Source organism: Botrytis fragariae (genome assembly GCF_013461495.1).
Source record: "Botrytis fragariae strain BVB16 chromosome Unknown tig00000186, whole genome shotgun sequence".
NCBI classification, from domain to species: Eukaryota; Fungi; Ascomycota; class Leotiomycetes; order Helotiales; family Sclerotiniaceae; genus Botrytis; species Botrytis fragariae.
This window is the reverse complement of record NW_023501000.1, coordinates 1090687-1114969: the sequence shown is the minus strand read 5'-3', so window position 1 is coordinate 1114969 and position 24283 is coordinate 1090687. Positions and strand designations below refer to the sequence as shown.

Genomic DNA, 24283 nt, shown 5'->3' with positions numbered 1-24283 from the left:
TGACTCTCCGTAGTTATTGACATCTGCGAGTCATTAGAATCATGTTCGTTCAAACATCAGGGTCTCGTTTGTTCAACAATGCTTTCTATTGGCATAGGGTTTCAAAGATATCCAGCAGCTAGCTTCATTGTAGAGGAGCAGTTCAGATTCACATGGAGTTCATATGGAGTTCATATACCGCACGGTGCAATGCGGCACGATATGCGATACGATGTCAATTATCAGTGCCCATTGCCCATTCCTCATTGCCCCGCATCAGCCTCCAAAATAAAAAATGAGATAAGCTCCGATGACTTTCCTAGGCATATCTGGAACTATCACCTCCCGCGCAAGTAAGAGATACTGGGCAATTCTTATACCACACTTCCAAGAATCCCTCATGCAATATTGTCAGCCTTTTCTTTTTTATTCACCATACTTGGTATCTCAACTTGGTATCTCTAACAAATCCTCGTCAAGACCCTAGAATACATAGACGGGGAACAATATGCAAAGCCCCCCATCTTTCCAGAGTAATCCCAACAAGTCAATCAATCATATTATAATTGTAATTGTAAAACCCGGCTCGGATCAAAACCCTGGTTGGCCGATGACTTATGAGGCAAGAGGGAAAGAAGGAAGAGAGCGTGATGGATGATCCACTCTATAGAAATGTCGAGATAAAGTGTGGCTATTTCGTCATCGTTTCACGTGATTTACGCCTCCTTTCTACATTAAGCTTAGCAATATCGGTGGCTCCGAACACCGTGGTGAAATTTTGTTCGCCTCCACTCCATTCGGTCTTCACAACGGGGGGCGGGCAAAACTATGGATTTGCCATTCGGAATGCACCAATTGTTGAGATTCTGATAATGGACACAGTATGTTGAAAGCAAGAACTGATTAATTGGAGGATTGAAGGCAACGGGCAGTTGAGAAGTCCTTGTCTAGCGCTTTCATATTCTAGCCACCGGTGCCAGACATACTTTGTGGCAGATTATTTTGCAAATCATTCCGGATAGATACAGCAGTGCAGTATACTGAGCTTTCAGTAGTCAATCTGTCCATTCATCCGAGCCATCCTCACTAATACACCTTCCGCTCTTTCTTTTGCTATTCCTCAATACCACTTGATATTGCTATATTACTCGGATTTTTTGCCGCCAGCTAGTCCTCCCAGAAGTTTATTCCATTGCTCAAGCAAGCGTTCAAATGTTTTATAGCACCTAGGTCAATCTCATACAGTCAAAAGCACCGTATGAAAGTTCATTTGAACCATTCTTTTGGCTATTTGGAGTTCTGCATGACCAAAGGTTCGGGATTCATCAATCGTGACTACCAAATATCCTATCAATCATCTAGCGAGGAATGTGGAATCGATTAGGCGCACCTCAAGTGAGGCTATGCCGCTACGATTGCGAGGTTGGTATTACTACTCGCCTTCGACAAGTATCGCAATATATTTTCCGATACAATAACGCGCTCTCAGGATCATTTGTGGAAATTGATCAATTCAAAGAACAATAGATGGCGGTCTTTTGTTGGTTGTTGTTATTTTGGGTGCTCATTCCTTCTATCCCAGAAGAATTCCAGTCCTCCATGTGATCAAATTTATTTGCGAGCCTCAGGATTTCAATACCATTATTTTGACAGTGCCGGCGCATCATCGCTTAACCAATATAACCTCAACTGCTAGCATTTCTCTCGTCAAATGGTGGTATTGACAAATCGACAATCTAGCTTCACGGTTAGACACAACAATTCGAGGTGCGCGCGGTATCTTTGTAGGGAGTATTCGATCCCTTCGGAGTCATTGATACCGCTTAAAAGGTCAACAGAGATTAGCGCGCCACCGGGCGCGTGAACTCTTTTGCTATTTTATTCCTTGAGCATATTTTTTTCCTCGACAAATAGTGGAGTTGTCTGCGTGGGCGGAGAGAGGTAGGAAGTATTAATTTTTGGCCAGGAGATTCACTCTCCTCGATGAATTCGAAAGCCCCACTCTAGAAATCGAGATGGTGGGCTAGCCGACCGCCTTTCAGTTTGACACAATGCGCAAAATGCAAATTAAGATATGTAGTTGGCAAGAAGATCACAGAATCGCCTTTCGCATGAAGATTAGATTGAAAGGGAGATCGTTAAAAGCCGCAAATTCTTCATAAGCCATGTTTGAAGGTCAAGTGTGTAATCCATTATTGTAATGATAGAGCCCATGTAACAGTGCGACAACGAACTATCCGGATAGACAACTATAACACAATTGATGCGTGATGTTTTGAGATTGTTACTTTTGGGTGGATGATTAAACTGGTTTGAAACTTCTTAGATTCAAGGATGGAATTGTAAAATTATGCAAACTAGTGTCAAGCAATAGAACCGAAATTTCGTAGCACGCGTAACCTCAGTGAACATGAATGGATTACGTTCTTCATCGTAAATAACAATGCGGTCTCATTCGTATTCGCTGCTGTTCTTTTTCCTTTAGGTGACATGTTTTCTTTGTGTCTTCACACCACGATTTTCGCAATGGAAATATCGTCAAATTTCAGATGTAAAGAGATCATTTAGTTGCTTTATAATTTCTATCTACAATGATGATGAGTGATGTGATTATCTACCATGTTACCATATTGTTGTTGTTATCTTGAAGACTATTATTCCTAATGTGCGCACTACGTGTATGTGTATGTCCTAATGAAGTACTATCTTTTGGTTGATAGATGCTCTTGGCAAAGTCAATCCTGTGTAGCTTCGATCCCTTCTGTGTTCTGATATTGGGGTAAAGCGAGATCTAGAGCGAGGGGGTAGGAAAGATAGAGCGAGGAGAGAAGATAAAAGATGAGGTTAAAAAAAAAGGAGAGGGAATGAGTACTTAGATTTTATTTAAGAAACTTATTCATAAAAACTTATACCAAAGACTTATCCAAAGTTTTTATCTATAAAAAATTGAATTTGAAACATAAATAAAGACTATTCTCTGAGAGTCTATAGATTTAGTTTTAATCAATTACTTCAAATTGAGCAGAGAAGGGATATATTCACTTATAACTTTCTAATAGTCTAGAGTGTGCGTAGATTACAACATATACTCAAAAACAACAATGGAATTTATTACCAGCAATGTCAGCAAAAAGTCTCATATTCGGCGATGAGAGCAATGATAGGGTTTCTTCGTCCCCTTCGATTTCGTAAGAATCTCTTTCAAACAAAAGAGGAGCAACTCCTAATACAGGATTCCGCAAACTCACTTCCATTACCGTTGTCTCTTCGTCCGTGCAAGTTAGTAGGTCTAATCAACTCTGAGATCATGGATTAATACACCTCTTATAGTTTCCTAGACATCAACTTGTTCCAGGTAGTAAGTGAAAGAGACATCGCACCTCCACTCCCTTCTCAATCACCACTTATCAAATCCATCCAGATATAAAACACCGCATCTTCGCCCCCAAAAATTTCTTTCCTTCCTTAGATAATATGGTTAAGACACACAGGAACGATCGAATGGTGGAAGATTTCAATTTCCGCCACAAACCAACACAAGCTCGTTCCTGTGATTACTGTGCTGAGAAGCTAGGGGATTGAGAATATATCTTTGTTGTTTTTGCAAGTAGAAGTGTTAAGAGATCATGACAATCAAGTTGGGAATAAACGACGATAGGAAATTCCAATGAGAATAATAAGAGTAAATGAGAAGTGATGGTGTTGATTCCGTCCTGGCTTTCTTACAAACGGATGTCAAGAAAAAAGCAGATGGGTAAAAGACACACCAGATTTGAAATCTCGGGGATTATATAAGATTCCTACCTAAGTTCTTGAGCATGAGTTGGGCAGTATAATGTTCTTAATGCACATGAGAGGAGATATGTGATATTCATAGTGGATTTATATCACAGAAGAGAAAGAAACAATGGGGGCTTCGGGGCGGTAGAAGATACATCAAATTGCCCCTCTCGTTTTATCCCCCCCTCCCCAGGTTTAGAACATCACGATCACCAAGATGTATAGAAAGCCAACTTCCAATATCTCGCCAGCTGAGTAGTGAGTGAAGGACAGTTAAGAATCTGAATATTGTTCATCTTCGAGCATTGCAGATCTCGTCTCTTATGCGAGTATTATTCCCCAGATAGCTGCAACGAAAGGATAGATTCACATCGGCGAGCCTGTGATTATTTTAGAGATATAATGAAATAATTAAATAATATGACGATCATAAGAATACTGACAACAATGATAGTAGATCAATGATAGTTACTAAGAACACCAATGATTCAAACCTTAACACAACGATAGAAAATCACAATCACTGCCAACCAGTATCAACCAATATATATTCATCCATCTTCCATTACCTTTCCCTAGGTTTCTCTCTCCATCACCCACCCGACCGAATCCACCAAAACACAAGAGGGTAATCCTTCATACCATTCTAATACATACCATTTAATCACAGCCCCATCTCCTTCTCCGAAATTTATTCCGCCAAATACAATACTAATGCAAAAGAATGATATCCGATGATCCAAGAATTTATTTATACATTTCCTCTCGAAATCTCGCGTATATTTTAGATTGATCATACAATCAACTCCATCACGCACCACCTCCCCAGGCCCCATCCTCAAACCCCCCAAATCGAGAAATGATTCCTCCAGCACCAACATAAACCAACCCTCCCACTTTCCCAAAAGACAACAGCGGTGATACATCAGCCTCCACTGACCTCGTATTCTTGCCCGTACTCTCGCGCGTCTTTCAAAGACTCCCCAAATTTTCCACACCCAGTTGTTGCTTAAATACATAGGTATTAGATGTATATCCTCGAACTCGTCCTACTCAAAACCAGCACAATGTATAGGACTAAGTAAGAACAAGAAGCAAAAATAATAACCAAAAAATATCATCATTACTTAACAATAAACAACAAAACTTCTTTCTGTATTGACTCCCCCAAGATGGAAGTTCCATTCATAATCAAAGTATCAAAGTAAACCCACCCCAGAAAACACTCCTCTACTTCCCAATTCCAATTACCATCTCCAGACCTGACACCCTCTGTAGATCTACTAAGTTTGGCAATACAGATTAGATCTCCGAAGAAGAAGAGGGTCTTTATACAACAAATAACATTAACAACCGTTCATCCCAAGCTCACTCCCAACTTTTGCGGATCACAGCTCATCTCATCATCCTACTTACAAGCTCTCCATGTAAGCGCACTATTAAATGCGCCCCCTAGGATTTCTCTACTACCACATCAAACGTAGCTACTGTGTGCTAACCAAGGGATTAGGGAAAGTGCAATCCGAGAAATATCACGGAGGGGTATAGGTGGATGGATGTAGATATAGAGCGATAGATAGGTTTCTGTGGATGTGATTTCGAGTTGGGGAGGGGAAAGGAGAGGAGAGGAGAGGAGAGGAGAGGAGAGGAGAGGAGAGGAGAGGAGAGAAGAGGAGAGGAGGGGAGGGGAGGTGTGGTGTTAACACAATGCAAAGAATGCGAAATGGATAAGTGAAGAATAAAGAAGTAAAAGATAATCATATTAATTCTCCTACACATTAACCCCCCCAAATATATTCAACAGGCAAAATAACAATAACAATAACAATAACAATAACAATAACTCAACTCGACTCGAAGAAAATGCTGATTATTTTGATTTTTTATATTCAAAATTATCTAAACCCAACCGTATATCTTGTCTTTAGATACTTACTCATTACTTACACATGAGCAGCACAGCATAGTATACCAAACTCGACACTTGATCGAGTATATCAAATTTCTATGATATGTTGATCATAGAATCTATGGGTTTGGAGTAGAGAGCCGATATTATGTACTCATTCGAATATATACCATAGTATATATACATTTCTGAGAATAATCGAAGATGGGGATAAAATAACGAGTTGTGCGATGGTAGGTAAGGATGATGAAGTATACGATGACCAACCTCGTAGAGGAATAACGATGAAGATGAAGAGTTTCTTTCTCTTCGGGTTAATCTTGATGTTTGTATATGTCTGTTTTGAAGGAGTAGGATTTAATTTTCCCTTCCCCTTTCTCTACAAGAAATAAGTGCACTCAACTCACAAATCTCTACCAATCATCAAATACCACTCCAGCTCTAAATAAAGATGAAAATCTAGATTCTCAACAAAACAAAACAAAACAAAACCCATCCCATCAAATACAAAACACATCACAAACTCAAAACCGCAATGCAGAGTTATTGAAGAAGGCCAGGCCCTCAAAATCCTCGATCCAGCCTCCAATCCCATCCGAGCCTCGCTAATCTCGCCTCTCAAACAACCCCCCCTTCATTCCTTCCAGCCCCGCCATTCTGTCCAACTCACCACTGTATTTTATTTTATTCTACTCGTCACAAATTTTAGTTCGCGCAGTCTGCGCAATTGAGCGAAAATGAATGATTCATTTAGACGGGCTTCTCTCCGAAAAATAGATACTCTGTCAACTTCGCCTCTAGCCACAAAGCCACATCACAAAAGTCCTGCAATGCAATTCTGGAACAGCTGTCTAGGTAGGTGGGGCAAAACAACCCCAGATTTTTTCATACATCGTCATGCAGCAAGGTAAACTAGAAATGGACAATGTGAGTCCTAAATGGGAATGGAGGATTGGAGTTGAAGGAATCGATTGCACTAGTTTTTTTGTTCTTCTTCGAAAATGGGAGAATGAGTTTTTCTCACCACCCATATCGCATCTTATGCAGTATGATTTTTCTCAACAACTTTTTCTCCTTCTATCAGATGCGAATTTGATCAGAATGTGACCCTTCAATTCTAAATTCGCATCAGGAATTTTCAATATTCGGTATCCTCAATGCAACCTATCGGCTCGGCAATCAAACATATCCCAAAGCCCGTAACCGAACCAGGAGGGGTTGCATTTGCAGAACGCATGAGCCTTGCGGTTATGCACATGAAATGATGGATTTTTGTTACTAAGATTGTGTGTATATACATGTATATGCAATTTGAAAGCTGAAGGAAAGTAAGATCATATCATGCATGAAACTTTCTTTCAGGAAGGAGAGTAAACCGATAACTTCCATCATAAAATTTTCCCCTCCAAAGGAAAAAAAAAACCACAGACTCGACGCAATATCGCATGATAAAAAAAGCTCAGATTCCCATGTGCACACCGTTAATGTGGAGGTTGAGCCTTGTCCATCCTGCATCACACCAGCCAGCGCGCAACCCCAACACCAAACCAGCAGCAAAGAAAAATCAGAGCTTCGCGAGCTTACCGCGCCTTACCGCTCTTTGCCCACTTACTGTTTTGAGATGGTTACAGGCTTTTTGATAGGATTTCGACAGGGCTAGCTGGAGCGTACAGGGCTAGCTATACACTTGTACAGGCCCAGTTACAGGCTGACAGGGCTAGAAAGAGCAGAAAGTGATCCACGCCTCATGGTTACATTTTACCGGTACACTTACTGGCTTTTACTTTGTCTAATTTTTTTCTTTCTCCAAACGATGAACTGATATTTCCCCTCCTTTTGGATTTCTCATTATGCAATTCGATGTCTGCGCGAAGTCCAAGAATGAAGAGATGCGTAGGTAAGAGTTAAATGTGGAATGCAGAGAAGATGTAAAAGACGTTACCGTATCTGAATCATGCTGCAGAACAGTGAATCGTAACTGCAGATTTCGGATTTCTTTCGTATATCGTACAGAAGCTGGTATGCCAGTGTCGAATAGGAAAAAACGAAAGGGGATTGTACAACGAGTGGTGCGTGGGTAGATGCATGTATCGTACATCACAGCCGTACTTTGTGTACTTATTCAGTGGTGGATCTGGGTAAGTAGTGAGTACGAAAGTATACGGATTAGGAGAATAAAATGTGATGAAAACACAGATACAAGCAGATATGGTCACAGTACAAACTGTACATACTATACATTGTTGGAAGAAAGTTTCAAGAAGACAAGATTCAGCCCCCAATATATTCTGCCCCCAAATATCTTAAGCGGTGAAGACAGCATGATTGTGAATAATGATTGGTTCAAAAGAAGAACATGTCGTAAGCGTTAAAAGAATAAATTGAATAAATGCTGGCATGCATATATGATGCAGTAATGCAAGAAATATGCAATATATATTATATTATGCATGCATCAATTCTCCAGTGCATACTTCCCATGGTACTTTTCCCTTGTGAAATCCTTGGGTGTGGGTTCAGATTGGGTTGTCAGATTGATATTGGATTTCTATTTGCTGATAGTGAAGACTGGAGAATGCTTGAAAACTTAAAACCGATTCAGGGGGATGATTTACTGCCTTAACAGAAATGATTATCGGCGGAGGATTGAAGACCGTTTTTTTCTTTCTTTTTTGCTGAAAGTGTGATGTGATGTCGAGGATGTGTGACCTGTCAACAATGCAATCATAGCAAAGATGGGGAGATGATCGATGGGACGGGGATGAGGATAAATGTTGATCTGTGAGATATAGATGGGAATGATGTAGATGATGAGATCAGAGCCCCCTCCCCCTCTAAAAAGCTTGGGATTCAAGAAGATAATGATGGAGAGCTCGGGTCGCGATGATGTAGATGAAAGCCATGGAATCCCTTCGATCCCCCAGATCCAGATCCAGGTTCAGGATTCCCGAGTAAAGAACTCCTAGTCAAAATGATACGATGATGGCCCGAAGGATTCCAATGAATTATCCTTCAAAAGATAAGATGCAACAGGATAAGATTTACTCGATAATCAAGACCATCAAATGTAGCCGCATGGTCATCCTCACATTCCCCATCAGCAATCAATCAACCAATCTGATGTACAATAGGAATGACGCGTAACAGGTCCGAACCAGTGGGAGAATAAACTTTGAGTCAGTTCACCAGGTTCGCGAATGAAAGATTAGATATCTTGTCTTTCCAACCATTCTGTTCTGTTCTCGCGGGGAAAGGCTACTAACTAATCAGTATACTTTCATGTTCCAGGAAGATGTCGAGATTAGATTGAGAAGACGATTGGATTGGATTGGATTGGACACTGGGCACTGGGCACTGGGCACTGAGCACTGAGCACTGAGCAGTAAGTGAATCAATCAGTCGTGATTTTCACTTTATGCCCAGAACGAGAAAATGCACAATGACAGCCTCGTCCAAGCGTAAGTTTTTTTTCTGCCAGCCGCCAAATCCCAATGTCTCTTGTATTGGTCGATCTTTCGAGAACGATATTGCAAAAAAAGAGGGTGGTGGTGGGTGGTATGTGGGGAATTATGCATGTAGAGCTGTGTCACTATACAGATTAATATGGTGCAGCTCGATCTATCTTGATTCTTGAATGTTTTCATAGACGATGAACGTTGATAGGTATGATTTTGCGAATGGACGATGTATAGTCTGATTGTTTGATGCAACTGTACATCTACTCGTCTGACACATTACTCGTGTTGGCCAATAAATGCCGAATCTTGATGATGGGCGGGAAGCGATGAATATGGATTTCGTATGGGATGGTAATCTCTTACTGACTGGCCAATTGGAACCAGGGGAGATTGAAAAGGCTGTCGTCTCATCCAAATCTGATGATTTTCTGGGAAAGGTAAATATACCGCCGTAATTATTCGAATTGGGAAACATCCGAGTCCAAACCGAGAAATGGATTCTTGTGAATAATAGATTGAATATAAGAGGATACTTGAGGACCCCGAAATTTGAATGTCAATAATTCATCCATTCAAGCTTATCCTTGAATGAAATCGAATCTCCTTTTCGATTCCTCTCATCCATCTTCCCTCGGAAAAATTCTAGAAGCCAAAGAAAATCAATGCTAGCTGCACCTCAAGACGGTATACTGGGATAATGTAGTACCGTAAGACCGCAGCACGCTGGAAAAAGTTGTGGACCATTCGGAAGCGTTCGTGATGAAACTAATCACAAGCTAAACCGAAATCGATGTTTGAAGATTTTTTGGGCAAAACATGTGGATGTTCATTGGTTTGTTTGAAGATGGTGGATTGAGAGTTGGAGAGTTTCAAGGTTGACGAGACGACGAGACGACCGGCTGACGAATGGTATGCAAGCAGCTTCGGGCTTTAAAAAGATACCTTGTCGTGAGCATGGATCTAGCTTTCAATTATGGAGCTTGACGTTATGGAAATATCATTTCTGGTATGTGGTAGCATGCACCTTTGTGCGAATCTTTTCAAGTGAGTCTCAGAGTGAAGTAATGATTTTTGGATGGTTTGATCGGACGTGTTTTGAATTTTCGAATACTTCATATGTGCATCGGTATCCAAATGGAAGTTTGGTACCATTTTAGATGGTCTAAATGAAACCATCCATCCGTTGCTTATGGCAACTCCTCTCTAGATGCAGTTCATACAAGTCAACAGAACCGAGGAGTCTAGATACTTCAATAGATAGCTCTGGAGCTACATCATAATCACCTCATCCCTTAGTGATGATCAAAAAAAGAAAGGTTCAATGTTTGTTGATACTGCACGGAGGTACCTCGTACTCAGATATCTAGGTAATACCGGTAATATTCATAACACTGACCTATACATATTAATAAAAAAAGACTTTGCTATTAGTCTTAAGTCTTAAGTCTTTGGTTTTTAGTCTTTAGTCTCTAGTCTTACTTAGTTTCGGTAAGAAGCCAAAGTGATCAACCTCTTTCGAAAGTTAAAAAGACCAGTCTCATTGAAGTTTGAACTTGCGGGGCAATTATTCAGACCCTCTTTTCTCTCTCAAGGAAAATCCCCTCTCTAGCCCCTCCAACATCATCTAAACTGACCACCTAGCCACGAGCCAAGTATCCATAAATAATATATAAGACTCGACAGAATCGACGCACTCGACAGATTCGACTGATGAGTCTATGGAGGCGGATGGAATTCGCGACTCATGTGGATTTGGCTTAACATTTCAACCACTCACACCTTCTCCTTCGCACTGTATTGAGGTTATTTCGAGAATTCCATTCACTCCACCAGACCCTGCATTGAAAAAATTCGGTAAGAAATTCGTTTAGTAAAGCGTCATCCTTGATGAATGATGGAACTTTTCGGCATATCTTGCTATCCCAGCTTTTCCCAACAGATGAAGTTGTCAACCATCTTGTCCTACCGGTGATTCCGTAATTGTACGAAATGTTGACACTTGAGATTTGTGGAATAAGGTAATTGAGTTTTGACCTTACTGAGAAGATTATCAGTTGTGATTGAAAGCCTCTCCTCTTTTGGGAGAGTTAGTCCTGAACTTAAATAATGAGATATCTCCAGAGTCCAAATACCTAGGTATCTATAAGATTCTAAATGTAGTTGAAAAGGGCACGTATTCACTCTTTGTCTGATGAATTAGCTTTGAATCTTGAAATATGATATCGATTTTGGCATCTCTGACCCCCTAGATTTCCCAGATTGGGAAGATAGTTGATAGTTTGGGATTTGATTCATTGAATGTCTACTCAGATACGAATTAAGTGTTACAAGCTAGGCTTATGTTAAACACGAAGATGGATGATCTCCAAACTTTCTACTTTGGGGCTACTTGAGTAGATTCTCTTGTCTAATCCATATCTAGGTAATGATGATATCTTCACCAGCGGGAAAGCGTCGGGGAAAGAACACTTGCGTCTCTCTCATGTGTTGTAGGGAATGCATAGTTTATCTCCCATCTATTCTAAGATTCAGAACAACTCATGCATAGATACTCGTACATCTATCTATTGATACATCCATTGACACATCCATTATATACATCCCTTATTCATCATAAATACCACTACCATTACCAGCAACAATCTTCCTATTTTGAAACAACCCTCGGACTTTTCCATTTATCCATTAGGGGAATATCATTATTGAATTTTGACCAGAAATCCCCGTTGGTTGTTGAAGTAACGACACACAAACCAAGTCGATTTCTTGTTATTCTATTTGAAGTTCTATAAGGAGAACTGCTTTCTACCATAGAAACCTATACTCAGCATATCTACAAGATATCAGCTCTCATCACAAGATCTATTCATATTTATCTGTCTATCTATCTATCTACCTAGAGCTGCCTCAGCCTACCTACCAATCTACCAAGCTACAGAATATCTTTCTGGTACACGGAGTACGATAATAAGACGATTCAGCAGCCCCTGGTCCATACCAATCGCCTCCCTTGCCGCCATCAAGAGACCCGTTTCTCTATACCCACGCAACAGCCAATCAATTCAGCCCTCAATTCCAAAAAGTGGACAAGAGGAGAAAAGAAAGAAAAAAAGATTAAAAATTTAAAAAAACAAAAAAATTAACACCAACTTGGAATCCCCCAGTCTTGCCTTGGTGTAGAAATCATACATCCACGCCATCTGCTGCATTCCGAAAGACCTTGTACCCAATTAAAAACGATATAATCAATTAACCCGTTGTTACGAAGATCATATTGCAGGAACAACAAACCTTAGACCCCTTCTTCGTCAGATTTCCCGCGTCGCAAAACTAATTTGTTCCTCCCACCCTCCTCTATTCGACTCCCTCCTGGATAGAGTATCAACTCAAGAATCATACAAACAACAATTCCTCACATTTCTCTCTCATCGTCTTACTCTTCACATTAAATTATCTTTTCATAACAATAACAATCACTTGTTAAAGGCTTCTTCATTTTATAAATCATTAATCATGGGCTATGAAACTCGCGGAAAACAATTGAATTGGGGAGTGATAGGTATAAATTTACCACAAACTCACGCAGAGAAAGCGGCCGCTCGACTTTCACCGCCTTCCATAGCGACGTCGACATCAGAACAGCAACTTTCGAAGAAACGTTCACGTCGAAGCTCTTTCTCATTATCGCCTCCACCAAAACGAAAGAATTATACAATTCCAGGAGATATAAATACGCCACCACTTTCACCACCAGCCGATGATAGCTCATTCGAATTTCACAATGTGGGAGTGAAAGATGAGGCGAAAGAGAAGAAGATAGACCTTGATGAGATTAAAGTTGAGGAGGGCAACGAAAGTAAATCAACGGTTAGAGCGGACGAGGAGAAGGAAGAAATCGAAGAAATCGACTTGACGGAAGTAAAGGACGAAATTGTTGAAGGAGTTATTGTTCAATTACAAAAAACTCGCAATAGACCTCATTTAGTTAAGGAACTTGCAGCTATTTTGTCTCCAACCGTTAAAATCGTGGAACAGTAAGTTCGCAATCATTCCGATTCCTTCCGTTATCTCGAAACGATGAAACTAACAAAAAGTCTAGATCTGCCAATCCATGTGCAATCATTTCCTCTCGATTATCCAACTATCTAAAACGACCATGGACCGCATCATCACCTTGTCCAGTAGGAAAAGAGTTGGAAACTGTACACCCACGAAGAACATACTTTTATTTGACTACTTACTCGCATCAACCATTTCCTGATCCAGCACAATTAGCTCAACGATCGATTATTACCCCATCTGTTTCAAGCGCAGATTCGATAGATGAACCAGATCGAGGTCGTGATGATTCACCTGAAGTCGATTTATCTTCCGAGGAATACGATGATGATGATTCAATCACACCACCAACTCCAACTGGTTCCTTTGCCGGTCGTTTCGAACGTCCCGTGAGGAACAACCGTGCTGCCTCGGTTGGTCTTGAGAAAGATGAAAAAGAATTCACACAAACAGCTCGTGGAATGCAAAAACGAAGATTTAGTGGCGAGCCACCATCATCATCTTTGGCGAAACCATCTGATATGAATGATATGCCTTCAAACATTTCAGATACCCCGATGAAATCTGTGGAATCTGACCCATTTTTTGGAGAAAGCCGAGGTGGTTTAAATGCATCGTTGTTAAATACGCCGGGTTTTATGAATAGCCCCGCTATGAAACCTGTTTTTGCATCGAAAAAATCATGGGATGCAACTGTGGAAACTTCTCAAGCGAACTGGGCGCCAACGAAGATTGAAACATTAGATTGGGATACGAGAAGTCCGGAAAACATCGAATTAGATGAATTAGATGGCATGCTTGATGGATTTTAGATTCTCAATCTTTCCCTTTTTTATGACTATACGCACACGAAAGATTCTACCAGTGTTGAATCAGGAATCTTTGATTCCATTGTACAAATATTTTTTTACTTACTACTTGAGATTTCTGTTGGGAGAGTTGTACGATTTTTTTACTAGAAGAGATGGAAAGATGGATGGATGAATGGACTGGAAAATGCGAATACAAAAGGAAAGACAAAACAAAACCGGTCCTGGGGATTTATTAGGATATTTCGGAGGTACTCTCGTTTTCTCTACATGAGATATTATTTGTTTGAAGTCAGGTTTTCTTGCGATGGTGTTTAGGATGGTGGATTTTTGTTTTTTTTTGGAGTGCGTCATGTTTCAGCCTCTTCTCTTTCCTTTTTTTTGTAAACAATAACTTTCATGACCCGAGATGATTGGAGATGGATGGATTTAGGATATGATATGATGATGTAGTCGTAAGATCATTAGGCTGGGAAAGGGAGGGGAAGGGAGACTTGGGAATGGAGGATGTGAAATGATTCGTTACATCGAGTTGAGCGGTCCGGTCATAAAGCGTATGATTCAGATGAATATGCGCAAATACGAATTTTCGACGGATATAAATATTTCTTTGGATGAAATCAATTTCTTTACAATGAGAGAATGATTAGGGATGGAAAATAAGATAATAGGATATTATATATATACACATCTACATATACTCAAGTACATATATATAGATGAAGAATATGAAACATCTCTCCACCTACCTAGATTTTGGTCTTTAATATACATTTGGGTGTTTGTTGGGTTTGGTTGTGACAAGGTTTGTGCGAGTTCTTGAATTGAAATATACACGTGTACTTGTACTTTTCACTTTGTTTGGAATATTAATTTGTCTACTGTGCTTGGGTATACATTGTGGGAGGAGAGTTTAAAAATGGGGAAGTAAAAGAAGGAGTGGTGGATCTGGATCTTGGAGACGGTGATCTTGTGGTTTGGGTAGGTTGGTAGGTGGGTAGGATATCTTGGACTTTTATCATCAATTTCTCAATTTTTGAGATCAAGTTTCTGGTTCCTAATGTCATATGTATGTTTAATACTTTTGTTTCTATTTTCATCTTTTGGGGGCATTTGTTTTGATATTTTTTGGAGGAGGGACGGAGGAAATGGGGGGGGGGGGGGACGTATGTGGTGATCTTGAATATTTACCTACCTACTGTTGGTAGTTCTGATTTGGGCTTTGGGGGTTGAGGGATAGAGGGGGATAGAATGGAGATCGAGAGAGGATAGAAGATGGAAGAAAAGTAATTCCTTGTTTTGGATGCGGGAATGGATTGGGCTCCGGATCTCCGGATCTCCTTGTGGGTTTTGTGGTTTTTGTTTTTGTTTTTGTGGTGGGAGGGGGGCGTGGATGGAGATGGATGGATATGGGAGGGGTAGGTGTAGTGCGTTTTATTGCATTGCGTTGTTTTGCAGGGCAGGGCAGGTAGGGTAGGTAGGGTAGGCTGGATAGAGTTGTTTCTCGCGGGTGCTTTTAGATGCGCTTGGGGATGTAGGGGGATGAAGGGGAGGTGGAAATTGGATTAGTAGGTGAATCATGAACGAGCTATGATTTAGGGGTGGCGAGAAGGGTGGCGAGAGAGTGTGGATGGCAAATGGGGTGCAGAGGGACAGAGTTTCTGGGTGGTGAAGACTGGAGGTGCTGAACTGAAAAAAAACTCTGGATGAGATAGAGGGGAGTGAATAGTGGATAGTGGGAGTTGTGATCTTTGTAAGAGAATATGAGTTAAGGGTTGAGGTTGCGGATGGGAAAGAAGTAGATTTGTTGGTGTTGATTTTGGTAATAGGGGTTTTTTGGTGGGTGTTGTCGATGATATTAAACTTACTTGTGTAGTAGATATTGTGGTGAGTAAATACTTTCCATTCAGTTGCTTCGATTATCAATTCATCATTTCTGTTATTGTTATCATTGTTGTCGATCAAAAGTTACCCCCCTTTTGGAGAACTGGCGAGGATTAGATGGGTTTTAAGGAGGGTTTCATGGAATCGAGAGGTGTTCTGCTTGTTGGTTGGGGATACACGGGTGGGGCCTCTTTGCTCAATGGATGCCTCTCGATTGTTCTTTATTTGGGGAAATTGGGTGATGGGGAGAGAAGTTATTTATATAAATATACGCGGTTGTTGAGTAGGTGAGTGAGAGAGTGAGTGAGTGAGTGGGAAAAGCGGGGATGGTGATGGAATAGGTGTGAACCATGCAAGCTATATGACTGATATGACGCTAGAAGCAGAGGTCTCTTGTAGATTGAGGAGTGCGAATATTTGACCATTGTCTGCTGAACTTTAGTATGAATATGCAAGTGTGAATTTTGAGAAAGGGCGGAAAGAAGAATGAGATGGTGGGTTATGATTGTGCCTTTCATTCTATACTGTCTTTGTAGATCTCGGTAAGATTTCTATGGTGATGTAGTGGAGGAAGAAGAATGGTGTTTCATGCAAGCTAGATGGTTAACTTATGGTCAAGACTCTTGGGGGAGGATAATTGGGCTGGTTGGTGAGGTGAATAAGTAAGAGAGATGGAAGGGAGGTATTATTTTTTGTGTCCTTTGTTTTTCATTACCGATAATATCTATGTTGCCATCTCTGAGTATCGCTATCATTCCTCTCCTTCTAAAACTTCCTCATATACTTCCGTATGTCTTCTCGCCAAAATCTATTATTCACGCCTCTGAGACCCGTCGCATAACCAGGTTTGCTCTTCAGCTTTCTTGAGATCGAAGTCCAGCCTAATACATTCTGCAATTCTTGTGTCGATGTCTTAAATGAAAACAAAGGGGAGTATTTGTTGTTTATATATGCATAGCTCTACCGCTTAAGAAAAGGCGGTCGGGTATGTGGAAGGCGATGAGTTTGCATCGGAAGAAAATTGGAGAACGATGTTGGGGATTAGTGCATGTTTATTCCGGCTATATTCAAGTGAATTTAAATGTCCCTAAATTATGAGTTTTGACCTAGGTATGTCATGTGAAAGAACATGAACGGATGACTATATAAACTCCTTTTTTTCTATCCTACATCACTAATAAAAAGTCCCAGATACGAACATGAACGGCTAAACGAATAGTGATTCTTCTATGATCATGTGCAAATATGAAGCTACATTTGAGAAGTCTTTCTCATTGGAATTAGCAAAAGAGAAAATACCAAATGGAAAGACGAGGTAACGTATCGCTGTCATTTTCCCTCAACATCATTGTTGTCGTTGGATATATCATCGTTACCTTCCCTTCGTCTGTTTCTCAAACACCAACAAAGTATTTGACTTTGCAAATTCTAATATACCAAGCTAGATATCAATCCAATGTGGGGAACATAGCGGGTCGTTTCTCTAGCGTTTGAACAACTCCTGTTGTGGGCTTTCATTTGAATTGGATTCTTTGATGGGCAAGGCAATGCGGAAGAGCATGTTCATATAATCCAAGCTGAGAAGTCATTGATACCAAGGGACAAGAGGTCGATTTGACAGGATGATAACTAGGATTATCTGGAACAAAGTCTGAAGACAGAAAGGATTAGGCCGTCCCATTTGTGAGGCACAGGGAGATGATCAACAGGCATTGATGATGGGTTATAAAAAGCCCATGGTATTCCTAATTTACATCGTGAAGGAATAGTTGCACTGTCATCAGAGACAAAGATTATGCGTAGCTAGAGTTGTGGTTACGTAGACTTGTGGTAACGAATTTGTAGATGTGAAGTTTGGAAATGATGGTGATAGCAAGAAAAGAAATGGGGAAGAAGTTAGATATTGCTGTCGATCTATTCTTGCTCTCTTCTATCTGTTCATTCACCGTCATTGCTATCACGATTGTTGTCAATCTTCTCTTGCAGTAAGTTTCCCTACATGGAGACCGCAGAAATTTCAGATGCTGTTTCCAGAGTCTCCTTGAACATTTGTAAAATCAAATGATAGAAATTCAAATAGAAAGGGGAAGAATGTTAATATACTGAGAGCCCAAAGAAGATATGGTTAGTACTCCTGTAACGAAAAAACCATAGGGTAGTTTCGTGTTTCCGAACTCCGGAGTTTCACGAAAGGAAAAAGATGCAAGTGTAAGCTGACATTTGTAATTTATTCAAATGCATTGTTTTCATTGGAGATCCTATGTAGTGCTGCCAACCGCTTGTCCAGGAAAAACCCTACGTATCAAACCATCTCCACCATAACCCTACTCCCCTCAGACTCAGGATTCGGGTGGGAAACTTGCCAGTCATGTACAAACGCCACGCCACTTTCATCTGTATTCCATAACTTCATCTCGAATTTTCTTAATAACGCTGCCGTCGCCAACAATAATCTAGCGCGCGCCAATTCGATACCCAAACACTTGCGCCCCCCTTTGCCAAAAGCCACCTGAAACTTTCGAAGAATACGGCCATCTTCTCCTAACCATCGTTCTGGTCTGAAAGTGAAAGGATCCGGAAACAGACTCTCGGCGTAGTACTAACCGATGTGCCTGGTGGGATTACATAGCTTTTGCTGAACTTTGACGGATTGATCACATATTGAGATGGAGTATACGTAAGTGGCTCATAAGAAATCCTAGCAGTACGAGCGGCAACACCAAAAGCTAAAAGGTTTCCTTCCTCTATAACAGTAGATAGATAAGGCAGCTGCTCGAGTTACGTTCATGTTACATTATCGGGAAGTGACTTGAGCTCTTTTCGAAGTTTGGCAAGGATAGCGGAGTTGGAAACGAGGTGGTAAAACACAATTCTAAGTGTTTTTGCGGGAGACTCAGTACCCGCAAGGACAAGTAGTGCGTGCACCTTCATTTTGAAGGCGGAGCGGTGATTTTTCGGATTCTGGTAAACTGGTGTTATTCAAGACAGAATCATATACCGACTCTTTTCCTGTCGGACCTAAAGATTTATTGGTATTCCCAGAGGTTTTTGCTTCCATGATGGACACTAATTCAGCACGAACTCTCTGCCCAACGCGTCATCAGCTATCATCTCTGAAAAATCTTCTTTGAAGAAAACTTACTGCAAGTAAAGCAAACATATCAACTAGTTCAGGTGGCATAATTGACTTGGTCATAGATTTGGGGGGTTTTCGAGAAGGTCGGGAATCTATGGCTTATGTTTGTTTCTATGCACGCCTCTTCATAGTTGATAAGTGTTACGACGAAGTGATGCAGCATTTTTCTCATCCGCAAGGTTGTTAACTTCATGAGCAAATAAGAAGTTCTCAGCCATACTGCGTCTGATTAGCATGATAATTCGAAGTTTCGAGAAATATCAAGGTCATACTCATTAGAAAATGCAAATAATACATCCGAAAGATTTAATGGCAATTTATCAACAGCGTGAGAAGAAATAACGTCACAGAGCTGTTGAACTTTTGAAGTGATCATTGACTCGAGGTATAGAACATTCCTTTTACTAAAGAATGGAACTAAAGCTTCACGTCGCTTTTTATGAACATCGAAAGATACAGTTGCACCAAAGCTCCCAGGAACTTGCAACTGCTTCAAATTACGAGCATATTTATCTCTTCGGGATTATGGGGGTGCATATATTGTATCAAGAAAACCAAAATCATTAACATGAATCTCGTCTGGGGTAATGCGAATGATTGGACCTAGGACGATAGAGTTGGCAATGATTAAGCCTGTAGCAGCATGAAAATTTTGACAAACCGTATTCTTCATGTAGTTTCTTGATATGAAAAACATATTGTCCAGGTTTTGTGACATTGGAATAGAATTCGTACCACCACGTAAGCGCTGCAATTTTGGGACCAGAAATGTGTCTCAATGGATAGAAGTAAAGCCTGTAGACTGCACCTACTATCGTCGATAGTAGTGACACAAGCAGTGTTGTCTCTACGATTTTTAGTAAGGCCATGATTAGAGATATAAATGATGACAATAGCTATGGGGGGGTTATTGCTGGTCTTCAAACTTTTCCGTTTCTTCACCCGGAGCTATGGTCAGATATAGCCGTCAGCAAACTGTTTGTACCAGTATTTTGCTGACGATTCCACATATAAGCATTGAATTCACCGAGTTATCGATATCGATACTCACCGTCAAACACTGAGAGACCCGTAACCCATTATCCAAATCATGATCCAAATATTTTTCCTGAGAAAAAGCTTGTCCCATAACCCATAGACCAGGTTGAGCCTCATAATCAAACCCCGAGATGACAAATATACAGCTTTCTCCATTCTGGCCAATAGACAGTGCTGAGCTTTCGATTTCAAAGACTGGGGATTTTTTCGAGGCCGCAGAGGATGTGAAGTTCAATTTCGATGGGAGACTCAACCGGGTAGTTCAGGAAGATAAACAATGGTAGTAACCTACGAACGCATCACCGGCTGCGTAAAAAATAAGTACAGATTGGATGTTGGTGAGATTGAAGAGAGCATCCTCAGCAGACATGAATCCAACAACTCCAGTATTCGCACTATCGAACTCTAAAGTTATATCCTGTAAGATGGTGGAAATACTGCTGTTGATGGTGATGTCACCAAAAGTAGCCCAGTCCCAAATAATCGGAACTTTTCTCAAGGAAGTTTCGTTAACCAAATCCGTTTTGAAGGCGCCGAGAGGCAGAGAACAAATGCTGTTTGTGGAGAGAACGAGTCTAAAGCGACAAACTTCGGGACGAGACTTTGATGTGGAAATAAGTTGTACAATTGCTACCACTAAGCGAGGAGTCTCCGAATTCGACGATGCCATTGTGCGAGTAGATAGAAGTGGAAGTGGTGCTAGAGGTAGATGGAAGGACGCCAATGGGTTGATTGGAAATATTGAGGGATTGGAAGATGGTCGTATCGTTCTATAGGAAGTCGATTATCTGGAAGAGTTGAGAAATCCATAATGACTAGTTTTAAATGGATCACTGAGATGAAATTCGGTTTCACTTGAACTTACAGATAATGTATCACTGGTGACAGCTCTATAAGTTGCATTGAATGACTTCTGTAAGTTCACAGATGCGGAATTAGCTTTGTATAATCCTGGGTTAGAAACTAGGTCAGCAAAATCAATGTTAATGAGAACTTCAACTGATGTTCTAATTTCTAAGGCTCCGACCATTAAGTTTGCAAACCAGAATCCCTGGAAAATATTAATTACACAGCGGGGAAAATGCTGGAGCACCAACCTCGTCAAAAGTCACAAGCCCAGTGACTTGTGTTTGACTTTTATACAATGGGTTTCTCATAAACCTTAAGATGGAAGCTTGGACAGACGAAATGAGTACCAAAGCATTAAGACAGACTCCAGTTAATGATTGGATAGCCAAATTATACATACACGTAAGAATATCGAGAAAGTTTGCGAGAGAGGAAATGAAAAGTCCCTAGAAGATGAGATGGGGAAGTAATAGGATCACGATGAACAGAATAATAAATCGACATGCAACAGACACCAATCTTTCAGTACCTCACCCAAGATACCAAACTGATTCACCTCGTTCCTCAGAATGAAGACTTAGTTGCGGACAACTGAGCCAGCCCGATTACAGTCCTCAAACTCATGAATGGCATGGGGATCTCGGCTGACCTGATTGGGACATCCCTTTTTTCAAATTTCACATCAAGCGGTTGGAGATGTTAACGGTGTATGTATAAAGACTTCACATAACGTGAAATACTCGGACCGAGTATTGGGTCTTAATACAAGCTCCATACCGATTTTGAATGAGCAGACGAGTAGCCAGAAGAAGCGAAGATAAGGGGCAGGGATTTTCTCGTAGACTACTAACCGCTTTTAGCCAGACTAACCCCGTTCCCGTTATACCCTTAATTTTATATGAAAAGTGGGGGTGACATATTTATGTCAACGTTTCTTGAGCAATCAACGATAATTGGTGTTTTCAGTCCAAAAAGGTGGGTATTATCGACAACGACACGGCTCGACAGTGTTTACTAACGCCACGTCTTGTAATTGTCTTGTAAACCGTGTGCGAAAAAAGATAATGAGCTCCAGTATTATACGATTCCGATACGGTGGTAGTAAAGTCCGATCGGGTTGCATTACATGCAAGTAGGTAGTGTTCTGGGCAGAAACCCTCCGGAGAATTAATTTCATTAAGCTTATTTTGGAATAGGGCGCGCCGGGTGAAATGTGACGAAGGCAAGCCTACATGTCAACGATGTCTCAAGGCCAAACGAACTTGCGAAGGATATGCACCTCTGCCATCCATGTCCGCAGCCAGTAGTCGGCCACTCAAATTCGTTGTATATTCTGCTTCCTCGCCAGTTGATGCATTAAGTCTTCTACCCGGTATCACACCGAGAGAGCAAAGATTCTTTGATTTCTTTCGGCTTCGGACTGCGGTAGAGTTAACGGGACCTTTCGAAGCGGATCTTTGGTCTTCAGTTTTATTACAAACGGCTCATGCAGAATCGGCTATTTTTAATGCTGTTGTTGCCTTGGGGGCTCTCCACGAGAATTTTGGTCATTCAAGAGATGTTCAAGCGTTAGATTCGAATTATGCCTTGATTCATTATCAGAAGGCTATCCAAAGAATAGTCAATCCCAAGGCTTTAAATATTGATATCGTTCTCATGATGTGCCTAGTTTTCTCCGCTTTTGATAATCTAAGGAACAATTATGAGGCTTCTTTAACCCACATCGCTGGTGGTATAAAGATTCTTATCGAGGAAGATAAGAGACTTGGGGGACTCAAGGATGGTTCTTTGCAAAAGGATGTTTTTCTTCCTATGTTTGCTCGGTTAGAAAATCAAATTACAGAATGCGGACAAACAGCCACTGCGGCCAATACTACACGCCTCCTTCAACTGCCTACTCTCAACATACCTCATAACTTCACGACAGTAGAGGAAGCGCAGAATGCATTCGATTTATACCTTTCTTATCTATGGAATATGATGGAACAATTGGGAGAAGCAAACAAACATCGTATACCTCCCCCTCCGCTGCTTCAGCGCTATCACAGATATGATGGCCTTTCAAGATGGTTAGATCCTTTGGATCCATTACGAAAACATGTCGATTTTTCTACATGTCAAACTCCACCAATTCATGGAGCAAATATGCGATACGGATTTTCATCTTGGTGCACGGCGTTTGGTGCTTCCGACTTTCCACCATTCCACCCAGCAGTTCTCTTGTTACAAATGAGTCGTACGATAGTTTCAATTCTACTCAATATCGATATAGCGATAGGTGAAATAGCTTGGGATTCTTACCTCCCCCAATATCAAATGATACTTGATTATGCCGAGATGACCTCTCCAAATAAATTCATGATTAGTCCTAACCAGGGAGGAACGCCTCCAACCTTTCATTACCATCGCGGCTTTCTTACTCCCATCTATTTAGTTTCCACTAGATGTCGAGATCCGTTAATGCGTCGTCGAGCTTTGCGTGTTCTTGAAAATTGTAATCGAAAGGAAGGAATCATAGATAGTATGATATACACTAAAATTGCCAAGAAAATGATGGAGATTGAAGAAGGAGCCGCGATCGAAGAAATGAGGAAAAAGGGCACAAGTCAAAATCTTGGTGATTTAATAATAGAAAAGGCTGAGCAGATACCGGAAAAATGCAGGATTAGAGAGTCTATCGCCAAATTTGTGCCAGGAGGAGGAGGATTGGTCGGATATAAAAGAGAAGGGATATGGCACGCGGTAGATAATGAAGAACCAGTATCAGTTGATTGGCAAAAGTAATAGTACTTCTTGAGCGGTGGCGAATCAGGCTAAGGGTGGTTTTGCAAATAGAGGTGGTGAAGCTGGCAGTGCTATGTACATGAAAATATACTTAATCAAGACACTATAATCACGGATAGATACAGAGGAATTTATAATTGCTTCAGAAGATTTAAGCGCAATCAAAGCCTCAGACACCATTGGAGAACCAAATATAAACCACAAGGAGTGGTGAGGACCCTTCCTAGCCTGAAAGTCGATCATGTTTTGAAGCCGCAACACATCGCGCTTAAGGTATGCAATAGCACGCAATATAGGATATAAAAATTGTTCAAAGTACACGAAGCTCAATTTGTACGAAGAATTCCTAAATAAGCAGGAGAATGCCACAAATAGCTGAGCCGGTACATCGCACGACAACAAACAAAAATCTTTTTGGTGCAACATAGTATGATCGACGACAAAACTAATGATAGGGCTGTGGAACAATCGACGAGAACAATACTCGGTTATAATTACCCATTATCTAGAAGATTTACACCAATCGATGATGTTGTGGCATGGATAAAATCGGAGAACGATCCGAGAAAGGAATGACCGAATTATCAGGCCAGTTATG

At 40.8% G+C, this 24283-nt stretch overlaps 4 protein-coding genes across 4 annotated transcripts; 3 read left to right on the top strand and 1 right to left on the bottom strand.

Moving 5' to 3' along the window:
- Positions 1 to 6565: 6565 nt before the first annotated feature.
- On the top strand, positions 6566 to 6933 carry Bfra_010355 (uncharacterized protein; the record flags this gene model as incomplete). The annotated part of the gene is made up of 2 exons (XM_037340688.1): positions 6566 to 6714; positions 6801 to 6933. The coding sequence occupies 2 exons, from the start codon at positions 6566 to 6568 to the stop codon at positions 6931 to 6933; spliced, it is 282 nt and encodes a 93-aa protein (XP_037189156.1).
- Positions 6934 to 12639: 5706 nt separating this feature from the next.
- Positions 12640 to 13997, top strand: Bfra_010354 (putative mucin-like protein; the record flags this gene model as incomplete). The annotated part of the gene is made up of 2 exons (XM_037340687.1): positions 12640 to 13160; positions 13226 to 13997. 2 exons carry the CDS (start codon positions 12640 to 12642, stop codon positions 13995 to 13997), a joined length of 1293 nt encoding a protein of 430 aa, XP_037189155.1.
- Positions 13998 to 19139: 5142 nt separating this feature from the next.
- On the bottom strand, positions 19140 to 21082 carry Bfra_010352 (putative cytochrome p450 protein; the record flags this gene model as incomplete). Its single annotated transcript, XM_037340686.1, has 9 exons — positions 19140 to 19233; positions 19287 to 19501; positions 19583 to 19647; positions 19676 to 19825; positions 19941 to 19962; positions 20066 to 20300; positions 20349 to 20640; positions 20687 to 20822; positions 20918 to 21082. The coding sequence occupies 9 exons, from the start codon at positions 21080 to 21082 to the stop codon at positions 19140 to 19142; spliced, it is 1374 nt and encodes a 457-aa protein (XP_037189154.1).
- A 1109-nt stretch (positions 21083 to 22191) lies between these two features.
- On the top strand, positions 22192 to 23685 carry Bfra_010351 (putative transcription factor cys6 protein; the record flags this gene model as incomplete). Its single annotated transcript, XM_037340685.1, has 1 exon — positions 22192 to 23685. The coding sequence occupies one exon, from the start codon at positions 22192 to 22194 to the stop codon at positions 23683 to 23685; it is 1494 nt and encodes a 497-aa protein (XP_037189153.1).
- Between the last annotated feature and the right edge of the window lie 598 nt (positions 23686 to 24283).